The following is a 25,928-nucleotide window of genomic DNA, read 5'->3' on the forward strand; positions in this document are numbered from 1 at the left end:
ATGATTGGACACAAAGGGTCATGTTTAATATCCTGCCTGCTTTAATATCCTATCCTTGAGTTCCCAGAATTTGGCAGGTTACCTAACACAAACCAATAACTGAGCCTCCTGGATGGCAAAGGTCAGAGTATGTTAACACCCACCCTGCTCACCTTACTGGTTGGTATTGGACTCTCTGGATTTCTCCTATCACCCACATCCGTTTTCCTCCAAAATGGCTCCAGGGGCTCTGAATGTCTTTCCATTTCCACTATCATACCTTTATCTAATCCACATCACCAGCCACTTTAAAGATTAATTAACAGAACACAACTAATGATTACTTTTTTAGCCACTTAAATTCATTTCCTTTCAAATTTGAAACAAATTTCTTAGCTAGTTTGAGCCTCACACATTCTGAGCTTCACCTCCCTTCCCATAACCACTTTTTCTTTTGTGTAGGGAATCCAGGTTTGTGGATTTTTTCAAACCTTTCAAGCCACTGAGTATGTTTTCCCTACAAATGGATTGTTCTTCAACCCAACCTCTTTCCAGTCTGAAGTCTTCTCCTATGGCCTCACAATAGAAGTGATTAACCATCCTTTGAATTCCTATAGCACAAACATTCAGTATCCTATGGGTTTTAATTATCCCTGATTAAGCTGCAAACTCCTTTCGATGGAAAGAATGTTATTGTGCCTGTACATTATCTGATGGAGAACAGGTGATCAATACATAGTTTCCAATTAAATGAGTAACAAATTATAAATGGAACTGATATTCAGCCAGTACAAACCAGTATGGTCCCAATAGTTGTAAAATATTGAAATATTGACTTCCCTACCACTGCCCCTTGCTATCCAAATGCCTTCCACTACCAGTGTTTTTTTCCATGGGAATTACTTGGACTCCCTCAACTAAATACAATCCTCCAACTAGAGAGTTAATGTCTTTCAAAGTAAGTAACACTGATAACCCTTATCTAGCCATGTGGCCAGGATCTACAGATAAAAGTACACATTTTGATTCTGACCTGTGCAATATCATTGTTAACTAGTATGATAATTGGGCTAATATGTTTTCTATTGCTATAACAAAATACATGAGGCTGAGTACTTTGTAAATACATTTATTTGGCTCACATTCTGGTGACTGGAAGGTCTTATCAGCATGATGCCAACAAGCTGGCAATCAGAACATGGTTGAGAAGTGAAAGGGAACCATCATCATGAAGAAGGGGAAAAACAATGAACTTACTTACCTCCCACCAGGCCCCACCCCTTAAAAAGTTTCCACCACCTCAACACTGCCATGTTTGGCCAAGTCTCCAGCACATGAACCTTTGAAAGACAAACCAGATCCAAAACATAATCCCCACCTGATTATAAATAACATGTAACTATACAGTTGGAAAGTGATGCTTTTTTTCATTGTAGAATCTCATACAAGAGTCAATAGATCCAAGAATAGGAAAGGAAAATGATAGTCTGTCAATCTCTGAAGATATAGAATAAATATCCATTAGGACTCAGTCTTCATGTAAACCAGAAGATATGCTGTTTCCTGCCTAGAAAGATGAGAAAATTCATCAGCATAGCAAAATGAACCACTGATAGTGAAACAATATTATTATTTCATGATAGGACAAGCATTAGCAAACTTCCAGGCTGTTGAATCAAACCTTCAGCTATCCATTATCTACTCAGCCTCGTCTACTCAGCCTCATGTATTTTGTTACAGCAACAAAAAACAACTCTTCAGAGAGAAACAAAATAGTGACTTGGTGGGAAATAACCACTAAATATGCTACTAGTTAATATCTAAATCATATGTTGACAAATTATGGGACCATGAGCCAAGACCAACCCTGTTTTTTGCAAATAAATGTAAGTGAAGCATAGCCAATTAAATTAATTCATTCATGTACTGTCTGTGTCCTCTTTTATGCTAAAATGACAGAGTTGGGTACTTGAAACAGAGACTATGGCCCATAAAACCTAAAATATTTTCTCTCTGGTCCTTTACAGAGTTAAGTCTGACAATCCCTAATCTAAATCATGGATCAATCAATAACTACAACAAAGACTGGACATGTAAGAAAGATAGCTTAGAAGAAATAGAAGAGAAATATGAAAAAGAAGAAGCCTGAGAAAGGCTTCAAACACAAATTACACCTAATTTGTTACTTTCAAATAATAGAACCTATCTCTGCAACTGAAAATCATCTTTAATATCATCTTTGGCATACACTGTCACTCCTATTCCAGAAACTCAGCCAGAAAAACTTACAAAGTCTCTCTGTTTTAACTTGATAAAGTTAAAGCTTCCTTCCCTGACATAGTTACCAATTTAAAAAGTATTATTTGATACTTATTAAATGCAAGCCACTATACCAGACAAAGAAATATGAAAAAAATGATCTTTCTCTCCCCAAAGAGTACAAAGGTCTAATGTGAAAGAAAGGATGTATCAAAACAATTTAAAAACAGCGTGATTCCTGCTATGATGGAGTTATGCTCAAGATGCAATAAAAGCACACAAGAAGCCCCTACAAATCTGATCAGGTCAACCAATAAGACTTTGATGAGCAGAGAAAGTCATGAGTATTGAAATGTGAGGGGGAGTTTGCACAAAAGGTAAATCAGGAGAGGGCAATGCAGAAACTCCTTATGTGTAGTTAGAAGGGGAAGATGGCAGACATGGTCACTTATACTTGAGGATTACTGGAGTCTAAATTGTTAGAACACTATGGTGTAGAGGGATGGGTGCTGACAAATGAGGCTGAATGGTTAGTCCCTGGAAAGCCATCAGAATATAAGCAATGGCTAAGTCCATGAGAGTTCCATACAGCTCCAAGAATCAGCTTAAATTCATCAGGTTTCCATCACCCAAATACTTCTCTTACCAGCGATAATTACGATTTCCATAGGTACACTGGATGTCTTCCCAGGACACCTAGAAGTACATAAACAGAAGTCAGCACCTGGCTGACCATTTACTAAATATCCACAGAATATAGGATGCTGCAATTTGCCCTCTTTCACTCCTCTAGACAAACCCACCCTAGTAACTCCCAAGAGCTGGAGCATCTAATTATAGTATGTCACGCATAATAGTATTTTTAATAGCCTCATTCCTCCTCTTGAACTTGGTCATGCTTTCCCCAGAGTTACATACATATGTATGTATATATCTTACATATCTATAACTCTTCTTGCTTTACAGAAGTTTCCCACAGAGCAAGGAGCTACAGAGCAAGGAGTCCACAGCACCAGAAACCTGGACATTGAGGTAATGGCCTCTTACAGAGATTTACAAAGCTATAAACCAGATAGGGATTTCATGCAGAATAGGGTTTTGAAGTCATAACCCACCCTCACACACAAAGAACAATACCATACTGTGTCTTGGCCTTGAGGATCCAGGAAGATCCTCAGAACTTATTACAGGTGGATAGTTCAGGGTAAGAGGCAATTTTTGGTGTTGTTTCTCACCCAAGAAACATGGGAGTCGTTGAAGCAAAACCATCTTCCATCCACAGAATTCCGGATATAGGCACAGTAATGACCCAAGTCAGCAATCCCCACATGGGCAATCACAGCAAAGAGTTCAAACTGCCCTTCAGACTGGAAGAAGACAAAGCATAAAATGATTCACCCCCTCTTTTTCTAAACTCAGACTTGAAAAATGAAATATTAAGTCATCACACATTTATTCACTTCCTGCTCTTTGTCAGGCACTGGTACTTCAAAGATACTAGGAAAAAGTCCTTGACCTCAAAAATCTCATTGCTAATGGAAGAACAAGTATATAAACCGAACTATAATGGCATGTTTTATTTAAAAAAAAGTATATTTACAGGTAATTTTGGAAGAATCCATTTTTGCCCCAAAAAAAGAAGAAGGAATGAACAGCTAAGGAAGGGCTAAGGGGCTAGGGAAAGCTTACCAGTGAAGGACTGTTTTAACTGACCTTAAAGGATGGATAAGATCAGCAGGCAAGTTATAAGAAGGCAGTATTTTTAATGCAAACCCAGAAACTGCAAAGATTCAGCAGCTTAACAGAGCAAAGAATATTAAGAAAATGGTAATCTTCACAGACCAAGTTGGGAATTAGAACTTTAGCCTCTCATCCCAGGTACTTAAATCTCAAATTCAAGGCCACCCTGGAAAACTTAGTGAGACCCTATCTCAAAATTTAAAAAAGAAAAGAATTAGAACTTTATCCCATGAATGAGGGAGAACATTCAAACAATTTTAAGGAAAAAACAACATCATCAGATTTATTTTTGAGAAAAACCACTGAAACAATGTACCTTGAAAAAATAAATGGAAAGTTCATGTGTGATAGGAAGTCAATGAGATAAATTAAAATACAAAAATACAGTGAGGAAGAAATGGTATAACCTGAATGATTACTGTCAGTGTTAGTCATTAAAGTGATAATAATCATTATTATTAGCTAACTTTTGGCATTTAGTATGCAGTTGGTTTTTACATAAATTATTTCATTTAATAAACAACACTCTGAGGTGGGTACTAGTAATGCTCTATCTAACAGAGGTACAATCTGAGCTCTGGAAAAAAAGATAATTTAACCAAGGCCAAAACAAATGAAAGAGGTAGATTGAAACCCAGTTCATACTCTGAAGAACATAAGAGTAAAGGTAGAAATGAAGGGACAGATTTGTACAAAATTAGGCAGAAATAATTAAAGGTGCTTTGTAACTGATTGAATTAGGTAGGGGCATGGGGGGCATCACATGGATGAATCCCAGATTTCTGGCTTGGTAATTCGGTAGATGTTGATACTATAAAGTCAACATGAAACAGCGCTGTTTGAAATTAAGGACAATGAATTTGGAGACTGTGAGAATATTAAATTGGAAGGTAAAAACTCTGGTGTGGAGACCAAGAAAAAAACTCAACAGAAGATATGGACTCAGAAACCTTCAGTTTGAGACAATTATTGAATCCATTAGAATTTATGAGATGATCTTCAAAATATTGAGAGAAGAAGGAATAGAACTAAACCTACGTTTCAGCTAAACTGACATGCAGAAAATGATCTAGCAATGGAAGAAGAAACCCTATGCGAGAAACTTAGGGTAAGTTGATGTTTTTAAGTATCAATAACATGGAATATCACAGAAATATTTAGGGGAAAAGCCCAAAAGCATTCATTAGACATTGCAGTAAATCATTCTACTCCCTCAAAATCTTAGAAAATCAAAAAAGAGATAATTCTCTTTGAAAAAGGAATACTGATAAGAGAGAGTTTTGATTGATCTCCATGTTAGTCAACATGTCAACAATTCTTCTCTCTAAAAAAAGTCAAATTCAACAGAAGCAGAGAGCAGAATAGTAGTTACCAGGGCTGGAGTAGAGGGGAATGGTAAGAGGTTGGCCAAGAAATACTAAGTTTCCATTATGAGGCAGAAGTTCTGGAAATCTCTTGTGCAGTACAGTAACTATAATAACTATAATTAACAGTAATATATTAGAAACTACAATTTTACTTTAAAAAATAGATTTTAAGCTGGGTCTGGTAGCACACACCTATAATCCCAGCTACTTGAGAGGCTAAGACAGGAAGATCACATGTTCAAGGCCAGCCTGAGCAACTTATCAAGACCCTGACTGAAAAATAACATAAAAAGGCCTGGGGATGCAGCTCAGAAGTAGAATGCTTCTGGGCTAAATCCCCAGTACCACACAAAAATTAAAAAAATAGATTATAAATGTTTTTACCACAAAAAATATATACATATGGTAATGAAGGTGCTCATTAGTTTAACCCAATCATTCATTCCACAATGTATACGTATATCAAAGCATCATGTTGTACACCATAAACATACACAATTTTTATGTTATTTTAGATCAATTAACCAATTTCAAATATTTCTAAAATTTTATCAACAATGAGTGTAGTTGATACACTTGTTCTATGTAATATGAATTTATTTTATTAAAATTAAAATAGCATGTAAAAAGTAAAAATCAATTACTAATTTAGATTTTTTAAAAATAAATAAAATTGCATTTTCTGTAAAGTACTTTTTTAAAAAGGAACACTTCATTCTAGTTTCTCCACATTCATATAAACACCCCTAACCTAAGACTTTGGAAATGGAATGGAAGAAGGGGATAGGGTGTGAGGCAGAGCAAGTGAAGTTAATTCACTCAAAATGGAGGGCCCCACTTACTCTATACTTCTTTTTACTTAAGGGCTCTATATTGAACTTTTTTTGAAATGCAGAACAATACCTGGATTTGATGATCAGTTTACAAGAAATAGTAGAGTTTAGAGGAATATGTTAAATGACACCAACCAGCCAATTATGGAATATAAAAAATTCAACAAAATAAATTACAAGAAAAAAAAAACGGCAGGCAAAACCTAAAATAAATTTAACAGGAAGGAAGGGAAGGAGGAGGGAAAGGGAAGCCAAATGCAAACATGGACCTCGTTTGGATCTAGATTCAAACAAACCACACAAATTAAAGAAGAAATCTGAACACTGGCTAGATATTTGAAAATATTAAGGAATTATAAGTTAGAGTTAGCTATATTTAGAAAAAGAGTGTTTATTCTTTAGAGAGACATAATGAAATATTCATAAAATTCAGCACATGATGTCTGGGATTTGCTTTAAAATATTGTTTAAAAAATAAGTGTGTCTTGAATCTAGTTAAGGGTGGGATAAAAGAAGAGGATGAAGGTGGAGATAGATCAAGATTGACCATTAGTTTCGGAAACTGTTAAGCTCTTTGATGGATACATGTGAATTCATTGTGCTTTGGTATGTATCTGAAATTTTTAATAACAAAGTCTTTTTTAAGCAGAAGAAATTTTAAATATAATTCATCAGACAAAACTAGGTAGGGAGAAATAAGAAAAACTGGAAAGAGAGAAAGGAAGAATCCTATGAGGTCCTGATAAACTGAATATTGTTGTAACATATTATCAGTCCTTAATTTATTTTTCATTACTGGGAATTGAACCCAAGGGCCCTTTTGAGACAATATCTCACTAAGTCGCCCAGTCTGGCCTCAAACTTGGGATGCTCCTGCCTCAACCTTCTGAGTAGCTGAATTATGGGTATGGGCCACAGCACCTGACTTAAGGTTTTACTTAACTTTTTAAATAGCATGGTTCTGAGCATAAATAGACAAACAGAAAATGTAAAAGAAACAATGTTCTAAAAACTGACCCATATATATGGAAATGCAAAATTTGTTGAATGTAGTATTTCAAACCTATGAACAAAGGATATTTATGTCATTTTTTTCCTCAGCATCTCCCAATAAATTAATATAATGTCCATAAATGAATATAATGTCATATCATGACAACTAAATGAAACTTTCCTCTGATTAAATCTGGCCCAATCAACTTACTACTTTCTTATTACCTTCAAAGTAGGCCTTGGCTATTTTAATAATAAAGTTGCACTTATGCATTTATACCTATTCCATGTGTTATTTTTTTCAAAATAACATTATTTTTGCCAAATAATGCAAATTTTATAAGAGACTATGACAAATAAAAACTAGAAATCAAGCACCATTCAAGCATACACAAATGTCTACAGAGCCATAAATGAAATCAAGTTTTTTTTAAAGTATGAAATCTGACCATTTGTGATGCAGGGGTCAGGATAGAACTGTGTGGCTCATCAATGCACGCTTTTTAAAATTAAAAGCAAAGAACTGAATTATGAGTTCCTTCCCTCAATCCTTCAAGGCCTTTAAGTACAGACCCAATGTTTAGAAATAAGAAAGTTTTTTGAATCTTAAGAGAAAATTAAAGTCATAATCAACAGCAAAGTCTGGTAGTAAGAGTGAGGTGATAAAATCTGCCATTGTTCCATAAGACCACATTTAAATATTGTTTAAAAATAAGTGTGTCTTGAATCTGTGTATGCTTCCATGAATCACACCAAGCTATGATTGGGTTTTCCTCCCTTTGAACATCCCAACATGGCAGCAGAGGACAAGATTTCTCAGATAGGGGATGGGGATGTGGCTCAAGCGGTAACGCGCTCGCCTGGCATGCATGGGGCACTGGGTTCGATCCTCAGCACCACATAAAATAAAGATGTGTGTCCACCGAAAACTGAAATGCTCCCATTCACCTTGCCAGTGTTTGCCCAGCATGATGCTGCTTGACTCTACCATCACAGTCTGGAACCTGACATCACTCTACCACACAGACTGCATCATTGATGTGGACTATAGAACTTCTGAGCAGGCGACTTCTAGCAGCTGAGGGGTCCAGGAAGGCAGAATCTTAAGGCTGTGGTGCCTGATAAGATTGATATATAATGGGAAAGAACATCTCACCTGTTCCTTGGCATCACCGAGGACTTGCTCATTTGAAAGAACCTGATTGAAATCTAAGCTCTGGGGGAAATACAGTGAGTGGCAGATCTTTTCTGTCCGTGAATTCTTGATGGAGAATCGCATGAGGTGGATGGTCAAGGTCTGGGGCAAATGGGTCAGCTTCAAGTCCTGAAAAAGCAAAATCACTGTGGAGTGAAGTCCTAAAGCACTTGAAATGGAAAGACAGAAAAATATCAGGGCTAGTAGAATGTTCTTCTCCAAAAGAGGAATTCAGCATGATCTAACATAGAGTTAAGGGTTCCATTTCACTGAATCTGTTGGGTTCCTCCAAGAGTCATGTGACATTTGACTACCACACCATTGCACATCTTCCACAGAAGGCACCAGCAGCCCCAGGGTTCTACAGAGGCTCCTGAAACCAGAGCAACTATGGAGTCTGCTCTAGAAAGCTAGTCTATCTCATAGGGGAAAACCTAACCACTTCTTTCGAATCTTCTCTATTCTTTAAAAGGCTCTGTTTCTCTCAGTGAGAGAGAAGCCACATCCACAGCTATGAAAATCAGAAGCCCTAAAACACCAGATACTAGCCTAATCCAAATTCCCTCCTCAACCAGCATGAGGTACCCTTAGGGGTCTGGAAAGATGATATCAGGAAGTCCACTAGGGGCAAACCCAGACTAGTGAAGTAGCTGAATTTAAGAAGTACCTGTTTGCTATGTGTCCTCTTCCCACAGTTCTCACAGAAGCACTTGCTGGATAACACCCTGGGCTGGAAGAAACAGCGTAGGGCATCCTCCTGTCTCATCCAGAACAAGAAAAATGCAATGTTGGTATTTACCATCTAGAGAACAATCCCCTACACCCCTATGGTAGGGATGCAAGGTTTATGTCCAGTTTTCTCCAAGCTCCCCTAAATGTCTGGCCCAGTGCAGTACATTAAGTAGAATCTCAAAAAGAATAAAGATTCCACTATTTGGAGAAATAAAATGGGAGGAGCACATTTAAGGAAACATTTTGAGTAAAGTGAAAGTAGGTGAGAAGTTTTTTATTAATTAATTTTAATTAATTAATTGATTGATTTTGCCAGTCAAAGGAGAACTTGAGCAAAGCCACAGAAATGAAATACAAAGCCAAAGGTGGATAAAAGAAGCAACGAGGGATTGGCAACATTGGAGTGTTCAAATCCACCAAGAAAAGTTTCTCACCAGTGTTTGCAGGGGCTTTGAGTCCATATCAAAAAGACAAAGAGGGAGAGTAAGCATGCTACTGTTTCTGCTACTCTCCTTGGCACAGTCTAGACAAATCAAGGACTCCTTCATCCGGATCATGTACAAGGCCTGCAACCTATCTACCTGCAAGAGGAAGGAGGAAAGAGGTAAGTCAGGGAAAAAGCCCTAAACCATCTCAGGCCTATTATCAGAAGTTGGATCAAGAAGACGAAAGCTCCAGAAATGGTAGCCACTAAAGTTCATTGTCTTACATATATAGGTGCAAAAGAGTAATTATATTATGGAACTGTACTAAGCATTGTATATGAATTAATTCTTTTTTCCGTCTTACATAAACATTTTTGAATGAGTTATATGAGTAGCATCCTAAACCTCTGAGTTCTCTTGTTCCAGGATCTTACCAAGTCCATGTCAGTGATTTGGTCCTTAATTAGGTTCCAGACTGTAAGGTAAAGCTGAGCAGCATCATGCTGGACAAACACTGGCCAAAAAGAAGTAACATCACAATTAGCCAGATCCCTGGAGACTACTCATGCCCTTGTGCCCTAGCTACCAAGATGCTCATTCACCACTTCATCTTTTCCTAGCCTTCTCCCACACCCAAAACAGCTAAGTTTGCACTACATTTTAGGTGCTCAAAAAATGAAAAGTAATTTATATATTGATTTTTGACAGATCGTCTAAAAACTTAAGCCATAGTCCAACCATTACATGACCCAAATTTCACTGTCCATCTCTACTGTCACCAGGGGACCCACCTAGATAGATCCAGTAATTCTCTCCTGTGTCTACACAAAGCCAATGCTCTCACTGTACTCCTAAGGTCTCTCATTTCTCTGTCCCTTGATGTGTTTTCTTATTCAGTGCCCTAAAATCTGAGCACTATCCCCAATTCCTGTATGTGACCTAGGTTTTCCCATAGGTTCCTAGGAGGACAAGGAGGGAAAGGTCCATCCTACAGTCAGATGATAATAGATAAGAGGAAGCAGGAATTAAGCAGTGAAGTCTATATCTGTTTTATAAGTGAAGGTAAGGCAGATATAATCAAATTTAATAGTATTGTTAAAAAGAAAACTAGAAAGTTAAAGATAATGAAAAACACTGAGGGCTATTTTTAAAAAGGACAGATAAGTGCAAAAAATGCAAAGATATTGCAAGAAAAGGTAGTCATTGTAAATTAGCTAAAATCTTACACCCAAAAAACATTTTCTTTCCTTCATAATACTTATCACAACTTGTACTTAACATTTTTTAGTTTGTATTGGTTTTGGTTTGGTTTTGTGTCTGTCTTGACTCTAAACTGTGAGTTTCATGGAGGCAAAGACTCTTTCAGCCTTATTTCCTTATGCATAGAAACCTGGCACTATAGTATCTGGCACTCAATCAGTGAACTTACATATAACTTACATATAAGTTAATAGATTGATTAATCTACATTCCAATGCAGTGAATTCCAAACTCAAAAGAGAAACATTCTATTAGTAGGGTTAAATTGGTGCTTTCCAGGGAATAGTGTACAGAAGAATTATGTCCTACCACAGAGCTGACACCGATTGTAAAGGAAATTGGATCATGTTACCATTTAAAGACAATTTGCCATTATCTGGCCATCCCAGAACCAAGAGTCCCCATTCATCTAAGAAATAGTCATTTGCCTGTCCCACAACATACTTAACATCGGCTAGGACAAGGCAGATGCCACAAAAATTGCCATGAAAAAAACATACTAAAGAAAATTTCTGTCACCAAGAAACCTCTATTCTAATGGAGAACAGGTATCCAAATAATCATAATTCAAAGAAAAATTCCCTAAAAATTCTTTCCTTTCTGTAGCCATGAAAGGCTAAAAGAAGGAAAAAATACATCTGAAATGATAAAGTGAGGGCCTCCATAAATCTGTTCCACTGTAAAAGCAATGAAAATTCTGGCAAAAAAGAGAAAGCAAACTCAGGGCTGGGGTTGTAGTCCAGTGGTAGAGCGCTTGCCTAGCATGTGTGAGGCACTGGGTTCCATTCTCGGCACCACATATTAATAAATTAATAAATAAAATAGAAGTCCATCAACAACTAAAAAATTTAAATACGAAGAAAACTCAATAAAGGTCAGATGTGAAAAACTCAAAGATATTATACTTAAGGGGAGAAGTTGAGTTTTTCCTCTAAATCTGAAACACAAATACTCACTTTTTTTAATAGAGAAAACTGACCCACTAGATGCATAAATTCCAACATATGGGAAAGAAAAGCGTGAAAAAACAAGGTAATATAATATCTCCAAAGGAACCTAATAACTCTCTAGGAACAAACCCTGAAGAAAAGAAAGTCATCAAATTACCTGACAAAGAATTCAAAAGAATGACTTTTAAGGAAACTTATTGAGATTCAAGAGAATACAGACAGACAAGTCAATGAAAAATACAAAGAGAATTCATGACATAAATAAGAAATTTAGCAAAGACATAATAAAAAAGAACCATTCAAAAATTGTGGTGCTAAAAACTGAACAATATATATTTGAGATCCTTAACAGAAGAACGAGTCAAGCAGAAGAAACAATGTCCAAGCTTGAACACAGGTCTTTGGGGGGAAAAAAAGAAATGAAATGAAAAAGAGCTAATTTTAAAGAACTAAAAAAGCCATTAAGGTCCACAGGACACAAATAAATAAGCAAATATTCATACAGTGGGTGCTACAAGAGATGAGAAGGAGGGCTTGGGCTATGGCTCAGTGTCAGAGTGCTTACGTGGCACATGTGAGACACTGGGTTCAATCCTCAGTACCACATACAAAAAAAAAGCAAATAAAATAAAGTCATGCTGTCCATCTATAACTACAAAAAAAATTTTTTAATTGAGAGATGAGAAGGAGCCAGGCATGGTGGAGCACACCTGTAATTCCAGTGACTTGGGAGGCTGAGGCAGGAGGATCACAAGTTCGAGACTAACATCAGCAACTTAGTGAGACCCTAAGCTACTTAGTGAAACCCTGTCTCAAAATAAACAAATACAAAGGGCTGGGGGAGGCTGGGGTTGTGGCTCAGTGGCACAACTAGCATGCACTAGCCTAGCATGCATGAGGCACTGGGTTTGATCCTCAGCACCACATAAAAATTAAAATAAAGATATTATGTCCACCTAAAACTAAAAAATAAATATTTTTTTAAAGGGCTGGGGATGTGACTCAGTGGTTAAGCACCCTGGGTTCAATCCCTAGTAACCCCCCAAAAGAAAAGATGAGAAGGAAAAAGGCATAATAAATCTATTCAATGAAATAATCAATGAAAACATTCTAAATCTTGGGGACAGATACAAATATTCACGTCCAGGAAGCTTAAAAGAGTCCCAATAGATTTGATCTAAAAGTCCTCCATTGAGCAGGAAAGAAATCTTGAACTAACAAAAAAATTGCCAATCAACATACTATCCCCAGCAGATATATCCTTCAGAAATTAAGAAGAAATAAAGAGTCTCCAGGACAAAAACTAAGGGAATTCATCACCAGGCTGACAAGAAACGCTTAAGGGAGTTCGGCAGAAGAGAAAGAATGATGACCACCACCACAAAAATGCACAAAAGTACAAAACTCAATGGTCAAGCAGGAACCAAAAGAAAAAGAGAAGAGAATCACACCCTACCAATACAGAAAAACCACCCATCAATAAGAATGGACAAGAAAGGAAGAAAGGAGCAAGAAATACACAAAAAAATCAAAAATTTTTAACAAAGTCACAGAAATAGGTCTCAACTTATCAATAATAACCTTGAATGTAAATAGGTTAAATCTCTTAATTAAGATATGGACTGGATGAATGAATTTTTAAAAGTAAGGCTCAAAAATATGCCTTTACGAGAAAATCACTTAACCAGTAAAGATACACACAGATTAAAAATTAAGGGACAGGAAAATATATAACATACAAACAGAAACCAAAACCAAGCAGAAATAGCTAGCTTACATCATAAAAAAATAGACTATAAGGAAAACATTATAAAAAAGACAAGAAAATAACTACAGAATGATAAAGAGATAACAAGAAGCTATAACAACTATAAATATATATTCACCCAGCACAGTAGCACACAGTTGTATAAAACAAACATTCTTAGACTGAATAAATAATAAAATAATACTTAGGAACTTCAATACTCCACTTTCATCAGTGAACAAATCATCCAGACACAAAACCAACAAAGAAACAACAGAGTTAAATTATAGTATAGAGCAAATGGACCTAACACTATAATGAATATTATAAACCACTGATGAAAGAAATTGAAGAAGACAATATCAAAATACCAATGACATTCTTCACAGAACTAGAAAAAAATCTATAGGGGACCACAAAAGACCTTGAAGAGCTGAAGCAAACCTGAGCCAAAAGAACAAAAAGGGAAACATTACAACACCTGACTTCAAAACATACTATAAAGCAATAACCAAAAGAGCATGGTACTGGCATAAATACACACAATTGGGTAAAGAGACATCTGACTCTCACATTTATTGCAGCACTCTTCACAATATCCAAGAAATAATAAAAAACTAAATGTTCACCAATGGATCGATGAATGAGTGAAAAAATGTGGGTATCTATCCACAGTGGAATATCAATCAGCCATTAAAAAGAATGAAATCCTGTCATTTGCAAAAATATGGGTGGAATTGGAGGACATTATGTTAAGTGAAATAAATCAAACACATAAAGACACATTCCACACATTCTCATTTATATGTGGAAACCAAACAGTTGATTTCAAAGAAGGAGAAAGTCACAGGGTAGCCATTAGAAATTAGGAAGGGTAGAGAGAAGGGTGGATGGGAAGATGTTGAATAGCAGGTACCAAAATAGAGTTAGATAGTAGCAGTAAGTTCTAATGTTCTAGAGCACAGTAGAGTGACTACTGACAACTATTTATTATGCACTTTATAAGCAATTAGGAGAGAGGAGTTCAAAGCTTTGAAACACAAAGAAATGGAAAGTGTTTAAGGAAAGGGAAATGCTAATGACCTTGATTTGACTGTTACACACTTATAAAAAATGCATCAGATTACCATAATATATCCCATAAACGTATGGTTATGCCAATTTAAAAAGAAAATCATTGGAAAAAATAGTAAACTGGTAATAATCACAAAAAATATATATTAAAATAAACAAAAGTTTAAAAAAATTTCAGATATACACCAATACCTTAAAAATAAGGGTTTGGAGCTCAGAGGTAGAATGCCCGCCTAGCATGCGTGAAGCACTGGGTTCGATCCTCAGCACCACATAAAAATAAAATAAAGATATTGTGTCTACCTATAACCAGAAAATAAATTAAATTAAAAAAATAAGGGGCCTAGGGTCACCTCACTTCCTTCTTGGTGATTGTGTGGTGTGTGTGTGTGTGTGTGTGTGTGTTTCTAGGGATTGAACCCCAGGGGTGTTGTACCACTGAGCTATATCCCCAATTTTTTATTTTGAAACAGGGTTTCACTAAGTTGCCAGGCCAGCTGGAACTTGGGATCCTCCTATCTCAGGTTCACAAACTGCCACAATCACAGATGTGCACCAAGTACAGAGCCCTGATTCATTCACTGCCCTTTTCCTCACTCTCTTGCCTCCCAGGCTCCCAGCCTCTTTAGATCAGTAGGCAGCAGCCAGAACTGAAAGGACTGTCTTACGTGGCACATTGTACTTCTGGAGGCAGTAGGCAAACTCCATGGGTCGCACTGCTTTCTGCCGACTGTCTTGCATCTTCTCCAGCAGCAAAAGAAGCTGGAAGGGAACACTTCTTCTCTGTTCTCCTGCTTCCCTTGGCACTTTTATCCTGTCGAATAAGAACAGCCAGGAACCTCCTTTCACCCACAGTCGTCCATGTGAGGTACATACTGGAATCACTTAGGAAACTTTTAAAAAATCTCCATGTCCAGACCACTCCCCATATAAACTAAATCAGAATTCTGGGGGTGGGACCTAGATGATTTAAATGGGTAACCAAGGTAAAGAACCACCATGTTAGTGAATTGGCTAAACAGAATACCCTTGAGAAGGGGACCAACACAACTGCTGCCTCAGCAACTCCACCCCGACCAATAATCATGCTAGAATAAAGGGCAGATGCACCAGATTCTGGGTTCACATATGAGGCAAGCAGTGAAATGTCCAGTCTGAAGAACTTCAAACAGAAAAGGCAAATGCTAAGTTAAGTCCTGGGTAGAAAGTGCAACATGAAGGGATGGCATGTATTTAGGCAATGATTCCTTAAATTATAGGCATCTCTCAATTTTCCTGTCAATGAAGGAAAAAAAGAAGAGTGCACGGGGCAAAAAGAATGAGTATGCACACACTTGGCTCCACTGACAGTTTCTCTGACATTGGTCTAATTCAATGACTGCTGCATTTAAAAATCACCTACAGAAGGAGGCATTTAAAAAGTACCAATGTCTGGGCCCCAACCCAGACCAACTGAAACCAAGTAAATGGAGGTGGGATATGGTATTTGTGTATTTTTAAAACTTCTTAAGCAATTCTAATGCAGAAAAGCAGAAAAAAATATCTTTTCTTTGACAAATTTTGAAAGAAGACTTCTAAAGTCCAAGTCACTGTAACTGAATAAAAAACATAAAATAATATACATATCAATTAACCTGAATAACAGTCTTACCTTTTCAATATCTTGGTGAAGTCCACGTTCATTATGAATACCTGAATTAGGGAGTTAAGACAACAGGTCTGTCCGATGTTGTGTAAACCAACCAGGCCTATAAAAGGAAAAGAAAAAAAATACTGAGAGTAAAGCACAGTTAAAGGATTTAACAAAAATCAAATGTTTTTCTAGCATCTACTGAGGACATGAAATCCTTTGAAATATCTCAGATGTACAAAGAATTCACTATGGAACTTGTAAACAAATTTGAGAGGAGATATGCATGAACCTTTGAGAAGTTAAATAACAAGACAAGTTTCAATAGTCCACCAGAAAGGAGATGTCACCCAAAAAGTGTATCATGCATTGACAAATGAATGATACAAACAGTTCTGCACAAACAGTTGTTGGAAGAGCAAAGGGAAAAAAACTTTCTGAAAGCATAACTGGGGTACCAAGTTTCCTCCCCAACTGGTCTCTACAGCTGTGTCAGAATGGCTGTCAAACTTTGGGGAAGATCCACATACTCTAAATTTACCCCAAGAGACTAAAATCCAGTAGAAACTTTCAAACTATGAGAAAACCAAAAGATAAAACAATTCTCCGTTCCACTAGCAACCAACCTTTCTTTTCCCAGCACAGACTCACCAGACCCCACAGGTGAGCAATTTAAAAGGGAAGCAGTACCACTAAATGTCAGAATTCCTGGGGAATGGGCATTGGTGTATAAGAGACAGGGCAGTAAAAATATCAAAATCCAGGTGTAACATGTAACGCAGATTTCTGCTCCCAAATCAGTAAGAGCATCTCGATTCTACACAGACTTGTAAAGGGTAACAGAAAAGCAGAAACTAATGCTGCACATTACGTGGCAAGCATTGGTTTAAAGCCGTTTCCCCAGATTATCTCATTTAATCCCTGGAACAACCCTCTGTGCTCACTACCATTATCATCTCCATTCCACAGACACAGAAACTGAGACACAAGTGATCTGGACCCATTAACCAAAAAGCTCTAGTGCAACAGAGTGTAGTAAGTAAATGAAGCATTTCTATGAAGTCAAAAAGAGAAAAATAGGAGGTTCTAATGACCATGAGGGTTGTCCCAGGCATTGAAATGTTCTCTCTCCCTCTTCATGTTGTTGTTCTCTTCCTTCTTCGAGGTGGATTCCCCCGGGTACTGCTGAGACTCAGCCAGGATTAACTGGCAAGTTTCTCTCAGGAACGCGAACACTTTGCCCATTAATGATGACTTCAAAATCCCCAGGCCAAGGCTGCCTGGCAGGTGTTCAGGACTCCACCACTTAACTTCCAGGAGGAGCTCACATGGGCCAGGTGCAACAGAGCCTCTGTGAAAACACACAACCTAATAAGAATAAGACAGGAGGAAAGCATATTAATTCAATAAGTTCTGATTTCAAAGAGCCAAGTCTTAGAGAAGAGATAACTGATTAGGGATATTGACTAATAAAGCTCAAGGACTGTAAATAACAACTAAGCTAGATACACCTGACCCTCGTTTCCATTTGTTCTTCTCCAGAGTAGACTGTCATACCCTAACACTGAACTCTTCTCCCCACCTCCAGATTCTCTTTTTGGTAAATGATGTAACTAACATTCACCAAGGGGACCAGATGAGAAGCCCAGTGTCTCTTTGCTCCTCACTCCCATCCCCAACTGTCACTTCCACAGCTTAAAGGCTTCTCACAGCAAATTCCTTGCTATCCACACCTCTAACTTACTGGGATACTCCTACAGACATCCAAGTTCCAACAAAATGTTCTGTCTTCTGGGAAGCTTGTGCTGGGTCCTTAGGAAGGCCTAGATGTTGTCTATGCTCCTGTGCACTTTATGCACAGAGCTATTCAAATAATTAATTAATTGTATCCTAATGTGAGGAATAGCTGTCTCTCCACTTGTGGATGTGGTGGTTCACAGACACACATTCAACAGACACACATTCCCCAGGCCCAGAGGAGCATTGGTTCTTGACAGAATACAACTGAGCACTTCTCCATGCAAACCAAAGGTTTGCATGGATGAGGACATAAAAACTACAGTACTCAAATTATTCTACTTCTTTACTTCCTCTTGACAACACAGACCTGACACCTGTAAATTCTCCCCAGCATGCAATTCCAGGAGGGATCTCTCATGTGTTTTACAACAAATTCATAACCATGGATACCAAGACACTACGCACTTCCCTCAAATCTCCACTAGGTAGCAGCCACGTCACTGCCACACAGCAGGTTGTACAAAAAAGATCAGAGTTTGGAAAAAAAAATCAAGAGTTTGGGGAAAGAGGATGTGAGTGTGTGCAAAGGACTATAAGCAGCACACACTCACATAAACTTACATTCTATGTTACCAGTTGATCTTTTGTGTACAACCTGCTGTGCTTCAAGATATCCCTTGTTTCAAACTATTCCCTCTCATCTTTAATAAACTCAGTTCCAGACTCACCTCTTTCATGAAACTTGCCCTTGAAAATGTCAATAAATCAAAAGATTTGAGTTTGCATGTCTATTACTTAAGCAGTTATTTTTTTATAAAATTAAAATTCTGGAACTTGACATGGAAGAATTATAAAAGTGTTCCAGAATTTTAATTTTATAAAAAAATAACTGCTTAAGTAATAGACATGCAAACTCAAATCAGGACCATAATGAGATAGCAATTTACACTATTCAACTGGTAACAATTAGGAATTCTAATAGAATTTGATCATTATGCATTATAAACATGTACTGAAATGTAATGTTGTAATCTATAAATATGTAATCTTATGTGTCAATTAAAAATATGCACAGAAAAAAATTCTGATCCAGGGGACCTGGATAAATAGGATTTTTATCTACTACAAGGATGGGGGCATAAAATGGTATAATCACTTTGGAAAAAAAATTGGCATTATCTTTTAAAGTTAAACATCCACTCAACCTCAACCCCAAAATTCCAAGTGTTCTGGGGTTTTGGTTGTTTGTTTTGTTTTAGTTTATTCTACTGGTGGGGATCAAACCAAGGGCCCTGACATAATAAGCAATACTCTGCCACTGAACAACACACCCAGACTGCAAGGGAAATTCTTACATGTGTCCCCAGAGACATCTATACCAATACTCATAGCAGCACTGCTTATATAGCAGAATACAAGGATATTACTCACTTATTCATCAATGAATATGAATAACCATAATGTACGTCACAAGATACTGAATCTTAGAAACACAATGTTAACTCGAAAAAACGATTCCCAGAAGATAACATATATAATGTGAATTCTTTAGATTTAAACTCAAGCTCAATAGAACATTATATTGCTTATGCATCAATATATGCATGTACGATAAAACTTTTTATTTTTTTTCATTCATTTATTTATTAAACTTTTTAAATAGATAATGAAAACCACATGCCAATTACTCTGAGGGGAATGCAGGAGAACAAGTCAGTGGAGAGCCATTGCTTATAATATTTTAGCTGAGTGTTGAAGGAGTTTCATAAGTATTTATTATATTATTATGTAATTAATTGGAATGTAGAATTAAGGCTAATACTCTAAGGAAAACACATGGTCTGACACAGGCCTAAGGGAATCAAATCATCTTTCTCGTATACAGAGCACACAGCACAGCGCCAACAGGCAATGCAGAACTGACACAGTGGATGACAAATCTCAGTTACAAATTCCTTCCTGCCTTTGCCCCAACAACCCTCAGTTTTGACTGGCTGAGATGGGAGTTTTCAGTAAAAGGCAGAAGGGACTTCACAAAGTCCTGTCTTTTAACACAGAAAAGCAGAAGTCAAACCAAGTTTGGGGATGGAGAAACTGCTTCCTAGTGAGATATATGAGGAATATCCAGGTAAAAATGAATTGAAAGATGCCAAGCAATGCACCAAATAAATTAAGACTAGCACACATTAAAGGACAAATAATAAAAGATATAATCTGAAAATCATAAGTTGTATGGATAGATTGGTCATTACTACCCATTACCAGGGCACATATTGAAAGTGCAGTGGGTACATTTAAAAAAATGACTTTATAACTTTTGCCAGATAGAACTGGAGACTACTGTGCTAAGTAAAATAAGCCAGTCCCCCCAAACCAAAGGCTGATATGCGGATGCTAACACACAATAATGGGGGGAGGGAGGAATAGAAGTTCAGAAGTGAAAGGAAAAGAAGGAAGGATGGGAATAGAAAAAAGACAGTAGAATGAATCAGACTTAACTGTTCCACAATCCCCTTCAAGGGCACACTCCCCAGAAAAGAGTTCTTAATAGGCCCCACCTTTAAAGGGTCCACCATTTCCTGACAGCACTACCCTAAAGATCAAGCCTTTTAAGCCTTTAAGGTGGGCCTTCGGGAAACATTCAAGATCCAAACTAAAGAAGGAGGATCATCAAACCTAAAAATAGATCTACTAGATGATCCAGTCATTCTACTATTGTGCATATTTCCAAAGGAAATTAGAATATGGAAGAGACATCTGTATGCCACTGTTGATGGCAGCATTATTCACAACAGCAAAGATTTACAGCCTAAGTGTCCATCAACAAATGAATGGATAAAGAAAATATGGTACATACACACAACAAAACATTATTCAATGATAAAATGAATTCCTACTATTTGTGACAAATGGATGAACCTAGAGAATATTCTGTCAGGTGACTTATTGTCAGGCACAGAAAGACAAATACTGCATGTCTCACTTGTATGTGAAAACTAAAAAAGTTAATCTCATAGAAGTTCAAAGCAGAATAGTGGTTACAAGAAGCCGGGAAGAGAATAGGAGGAAGGAGAATGGAGAGGAGATAGTTAAGCATTCAGTTAGACAGAAGGAATAGCACAGTAGGGTAACTATGGTGGAAATAAATTGATTGTACATTTCAAAATAGCTAGCTTGAATGTTACCAGTATAATGAAATAATGTTTGAGGTGGTAGAAATTCCAATTACCCTGATCTGATCATTACACATTACATACAAGTATTGAAATGCCACACTGTACTCAATAAGTATGTACAAAGAATATGTCAATTTTTTTTTTTTTTTTTTTTTTTTTTGCAGTACTGGGAATTGAACCAGTAGAACTCTACCACTAAGCTACATCCTCAATCCCCAGCCCCTCCCACCCTTCCTCCCTTTCTTTCTTTCCTTCTTTTTTTTTTTTTTTTTTTTTAATAATTTGTACTGGAGATTGAATCCAAGAACTCTTAATCACTGAGAACCACATCCTTAGTTCTTTTTATTTTTAATTTTGAGACAGGGTCTTACTAAGTTGCTTAGGGCCTTGCTAAGTTGCTCAAATTTAGGATCCTCCTGGCTCAGCCTCCCAAGTTGCTGGGATTACAGGAGTTTGCCACCATGCCTGGTTTATAAGACCTTATCTTAAAATCAAAAAAAAAAAAAAAAATGAAAAGGATCCAGATGAGGTGGTGCATACCTGTAATCCCTATGACTTGGGACACTGAGGCAGGAGGATCACAAGTTCAAGGCCAGCCTCAGCAACTTAGCAAGACCCTGTCTAAAAATTATTTAAAAAATAAAAAATAAAAAATGACTGGGGATGTGGCTCAGTGGTAAAGCACCCCTAGGTTAAATCCCCAGTACCAAAAAAGAAAAAAAGATCGGGTTTTACTAAGAATCAGAGGCTGGACTCAAATTTGTTATCCTATTGTCTCAGCCTTGAGAATCACTTAAGAGTACAGGCATGCTACCACCACACTTTGCTAACTATTTTAAAAGATAGTTATAAAGAGTTGTCCCTTATGAAGCTTGTAGGCCAAGTAGCTTGTAGTGGAGTCAAGCTGAAAAAGAAATGGTGACAGCAGACAATTTCATCAACTAAAAATAAATACTTGAGATCATCATTGACAGACATCTAATAAAACTGACTAGAAAAGGTCCTGCAATGGAATATATCATTTGGACAGGCAGACAGGTCAGGTCCCAAAGGGGAAACACAAAACTGCAGCAACATTTTAAGATTGATCACAGGGGAGATGAGTAGGTAGGGCAACAAAAGGGAAGAAAGTGAAACTTAAAGATCTGAAGAAAATGGGGAAAGGCAAAGTGGGCAGAGAGGGTGTTCACGTGAACTATGCAGGTGCAATAAACATCCACCAGAGAAAAGAGAATGAATATATTTCAAGGAAGATGAATCTCCAAACTTAACCCCTTACAAAAAAAAAAAAGGTGGGGGGAGCTCCAAAGTACTAAACCAATTTAGCTCTACCCTTTCTGAATAAGAGTGATGGAAATAACTCTTATTATATAGAATATACATTGTATATATTATATACATATATAATATATATATTATATATGTATAGACCCACCACCATAGTAGCCAGAGAACAGAGATATAGCAAAAGTGCCAAAGACATGGTAGGAAGAACCTGGTTTTGCCTGGATCTCTAACTTCATGCACTACTAAACCAATGAGAGGTTGTGGGAAATTGTACAAAACTGCCTCCAACTTTAAATGCTATAAGAGGAACAAAATTAATATGTTGGCAACAATATATAAGCAACTTCCCTGTCTTTCAAATCCAATGACAACATATTGAGACTTTTTTTTTTTTTTTAAACAGATTCTCACTATTTGCTGCCCAGGCTGGTCCCAAACTCCTAGACGCAAGCAATTTTCTTGCCTCAGCCTCCAAAGCTGGGACAATAGGCAGAAGCCACCCCAACCAGTTTAGAACCCATTCTTAATGATTTGTTCACCTGTTTACATTTCATGGGTAATGGCAATATGCTGGACACAAATTAGAGTATTCCAGATAAAATCCAAAGTAATTGGGAAAGTTTGAGCTATTCTCCCCCAAAGAATGAACGACTTACCTTCTTTTTGGTTCTCTTCATGTTAAACATTTTCCCCTTTGTGAGCCAACACTGCATAAAAGTGTCAAATTCACAGCACAATTTCAGTGATTTAAAAAGGAAAAACAAAAGAGGTCCCCTCTTTTTTTTTTTTTTTTTTTTTTTTTTGTTCTTTGCTAAATGCATCATAAATCAAGATGGAGCTGTATAACTGTGTTCTTTCTTCTCTATTTTGTTCCTGTGAACTCATAGGATAACCTGGATGTCTACATTAAACTCTCCACTTGGCTTTGCTCGGTATAACACCCAAAAGAAAACATCACATGAAATATTTTAAAATATTTGCTTTGTTTTTTTGGAAAGATTTCAAAGTATAACTAGGTTGTTAAGTATGAAAATAAAGCCTGTGCTTTAATTTCCCAACACTTTGGATTCAGATTTTCAGGGATATTTGGAATGGAGTTTTATGTTTAAAGGTCTAAATTTAGCTTTCGTCCAAGAAAATGGGAGGAGAGTGATTAAGACTAAAAGACTCTGATTTGTACAGTTTGACAAAATTAATTATATATATCTCCACTGACCCAGCAATTCTACTTCTAGGAATTTCTCACAAATATATTCATATATTTGCAAGAATGTGCACATAAAATTATATTCAGTGCTGGCTCATCTAAACCAGTAAAAACTGGAAACAACCTAAATGTCCATGCGTTGTTTAAATAACGTACTTCCCATACAGTACCTATAAAAAATGTATGCCATTGACATATCTATATGTCTTGACATGAAAAGATGTCCATGATATACTAAGTTGAACTTAGAAAAGAATTTTAAAAACTGATAAAGTAAACACAAAATGTTCAATATTAGTGAACCTGGTTTCTACTTTACACATTTGTCTGCGTTACTTGCATATTTTTTACAAGTTTGCAAAACTTTTGTCATTTCTTTTTTTAATTAAACACAAAGACATGCTAAAAGTTCAAATAAATATATTAGTTTGGGGGGGGGAAATTATTGACCCCATATATTCACTCAATGAAAACATGCATTATTATCACTTGCAGAGCCCAAATAAATTTCTTAATTATTTGGAGACTATAAGCAGAGTTCCGTTGGATATCTTTCCTAGAAAGAAAACTTCCAATATTAGCCTCAAACTTGCCTCAAGGGCCTAGCAGCCTCGAGCTTCCACTGAAACTGAATTCCCGTCCGGTCTCGATGAGCTCCTCACCAACTCGGCACGGTAAGCAGAGCTCCCGGTGGCAACCCGCGCTGCGCGCGGCCTCTGCCTGCCACCTGGCCCGCGTTTGGCTGAGCGCCCCCTTTCCTTGCAGCCGCCACTCCTCCCCGCTCCGCCCCAGCCCCTAGGCTTTCGTTTTCCACTAAACTGAAAGTGAAACTCAGCGAGTTGCTGGGTGCGGACGGGGGCGGATCGGGCTGTAGGGAAATTTAGCAACCTGGTCCAGAGATTCCAGGAGGAGTACTGTTACAAGCGACGCGGCAGTGTAGCGTATTTCTCCATCTCTGCCATTTGTCCTTGAGTCCACGAATACACGCTGCTTTTTGACATTTCAAAATCTCTGCAGTAGGGAACAAATCACAACCATTTGGCATCTTACAGTATATGTATAATATCAGGGTTTTTCCCCCTTTCTGTTATGCTATAATTTATTAAAATGCGTGTTTTGACATTGATGGCTTGTAGATTCGATGAAAATCGATACCCTATTGTTGTATAGCTCTTCGGAGCCAGCAGCACGGGTGTCAGAACCATGGGTGTCAGTCCACACATGGAACAGGTGCAGCAGGTGCAGCCTGGGCATCAGAGCCCAGGTAATTTGAGAGTAGTTTCTATGTGGTGGGTGGCAAGATCAAAAGTATGGTCCATGTAGGGAGGATACTGGTAGAGATGAGAGATTGGTTATATACAGGGGGGTGATCTAATAAGTAAACATGTATTAAGTATAACAAGCTCCAGATTTGAAATTGTCGAAAAGAATGTTGCAAAAAAAGAATGTAAAAGTGAAAACTTTAGCATCAACCTGGAACTGAGTTGTCAGTTTGGATCCATGATTTTATACACAAATGATAAGGAAATAAAGAGCTAAAAGTGTGTATGCATGCATATATTACTTAAGTTGGTCCACTGAGAGTGCCCAGGATTACTGACACCCCAGAAGTATATCTAGCACCCAGAATTTGACTTCTAATTACCATTCTCTAATAAAGGAACCAGAGTTGCTTAGACAAATGGCTGTTTCCAAGGTTAGGACAGAGAAAGCACAAAATAAGCCTATGACATCTTTTTCTGATAGAAGGTAAGGAAATGTGCAAAGGATGTTGGGGATGTGTCAAAAAGCACAGAAACCATCCTGAAGATACTCCCACTGGCCAACTCTAAAATAACTTGAGCATCAAATTAAAATGATAGTGATAATATTGTGACCCATTAAATAACATAGGAAACCATAATCCATATAAAAGTTAATGATTGAATAAACTGAAAGTTTGCTAAGGAAGAGGATACTCTCATGGTTTGATACTTCCCACAAAATGCATATTATGAATTACTAATAATATTGCATATGTAATATTACATCACAATTGCAAATGCTATAATTGATGTAAATACTAATTATACCGGAGAAAGAAGTACCTTCCCAGCAGCAGTGGCCAGCAGTGGCCAGCAGCAGTGATGGGACAATTGCAATTGTATGCCATCTAATAGGATGAAATTAAAGGAACACAGCATCTCTTCTGTGATGTTGCTATCACAGATGCTAACCTGAACCCATTCATAAGGAAACTCTGAGTGTTCAAAATTGATAGATATTCTGCAAAACAGCCAGCCCATTAGGTTCAAAAGTGTCAAGGAAATAAAAATCAAAGAAAAGTTTGAAGAA

At 37.2% G+C, this 25,928-nt stretch overlaps 1 protein-coding gene across 2 annotated transcripts; it reads right to left on the minus strand.

The window, feature by feature from the left end:
• Positions 1-1,092: 1,092 nt before the first annotated feature.
• Usp18 (ubiquitin specific peptidase 18) lies at positions 1,093-24,330 on the minus strand. Of its 2 annotated transcripts, none has more exons than XM_071610260.1 (11): positions 24,188-24,330; positions 17,279-17,535; positions 16,206-16,302; positions 15,223-15,368; positions 9,958-10,037; positions 9,533-9,679; positions 9,034-9,123; positions 8,328-8,495; positions 3,474-3,605; positions 2,885-2,934; positions 1,093-1,546 (listed from the first exon to the last, which is right to left on the minus strand). In XM_071610260.1, the coding sequence occupies exons 2-11, from the start codon at positions 17,427-17,429 to the stop codon at positions 1,501-1,503; spliced, it is 1,107 nt and encodes a 368-aa protein (XP_071466361.1). In that variant the 5' UTR covers positions 17,430-17,535; positions 24,188-24,330; the 3' UTR covers positions 1,093-1,500. The 2 variants fall into 2 exon arrangements, with proteins under 2 accessions (XP_071466361.1, XP_027807073.2); XM_027951272.2 differs by having other exon boundaries at positions 17,279-17,552.
• Positions 24,331-25,928: the final 1,598 nt, after the last annotated feature.

Source organism: Marmota flaviventris, chromosome 3 (genome assembly GCF_047511675.1).
Source record: "Marmota flaviventris isolate mMarFla1 chromosome 3, mMarFla1.hap1, whole genome shotgun sequence".
In the NCBI taxonomy this organism is placed as follows: Eukaryota; Metazoa; Chordata; class Mammalia; order Rodentia; family Sciuridae; genus Marmota; species Marmota flaviventris.

Bases quoted from the DNA above. Each gene is read 5' to 3' on its own strand.
- Usp18 (XM_071610260.1), bottom strand. From the start codon at position 17,429: ATGGGCAAAGTGTTCGCGTTCCTGAGAGAAACTTGCCAGTTAATCCTG. The intron at 3,606-8,327 runs GTGAGATGTTCT...GTCTTCTTCCAG, and splicing joins TCGGTGATGCCAAGGAACAG to TCTGAAGGGCAGTTTGAACT. The intron at 2,935-3,473 runs GTGAGAAACAAC...ATGTACTTCTAG, and splicing joins ACGACTCCCATGTTTCTTGG to GTGTCCTGGGAAGACATCCA.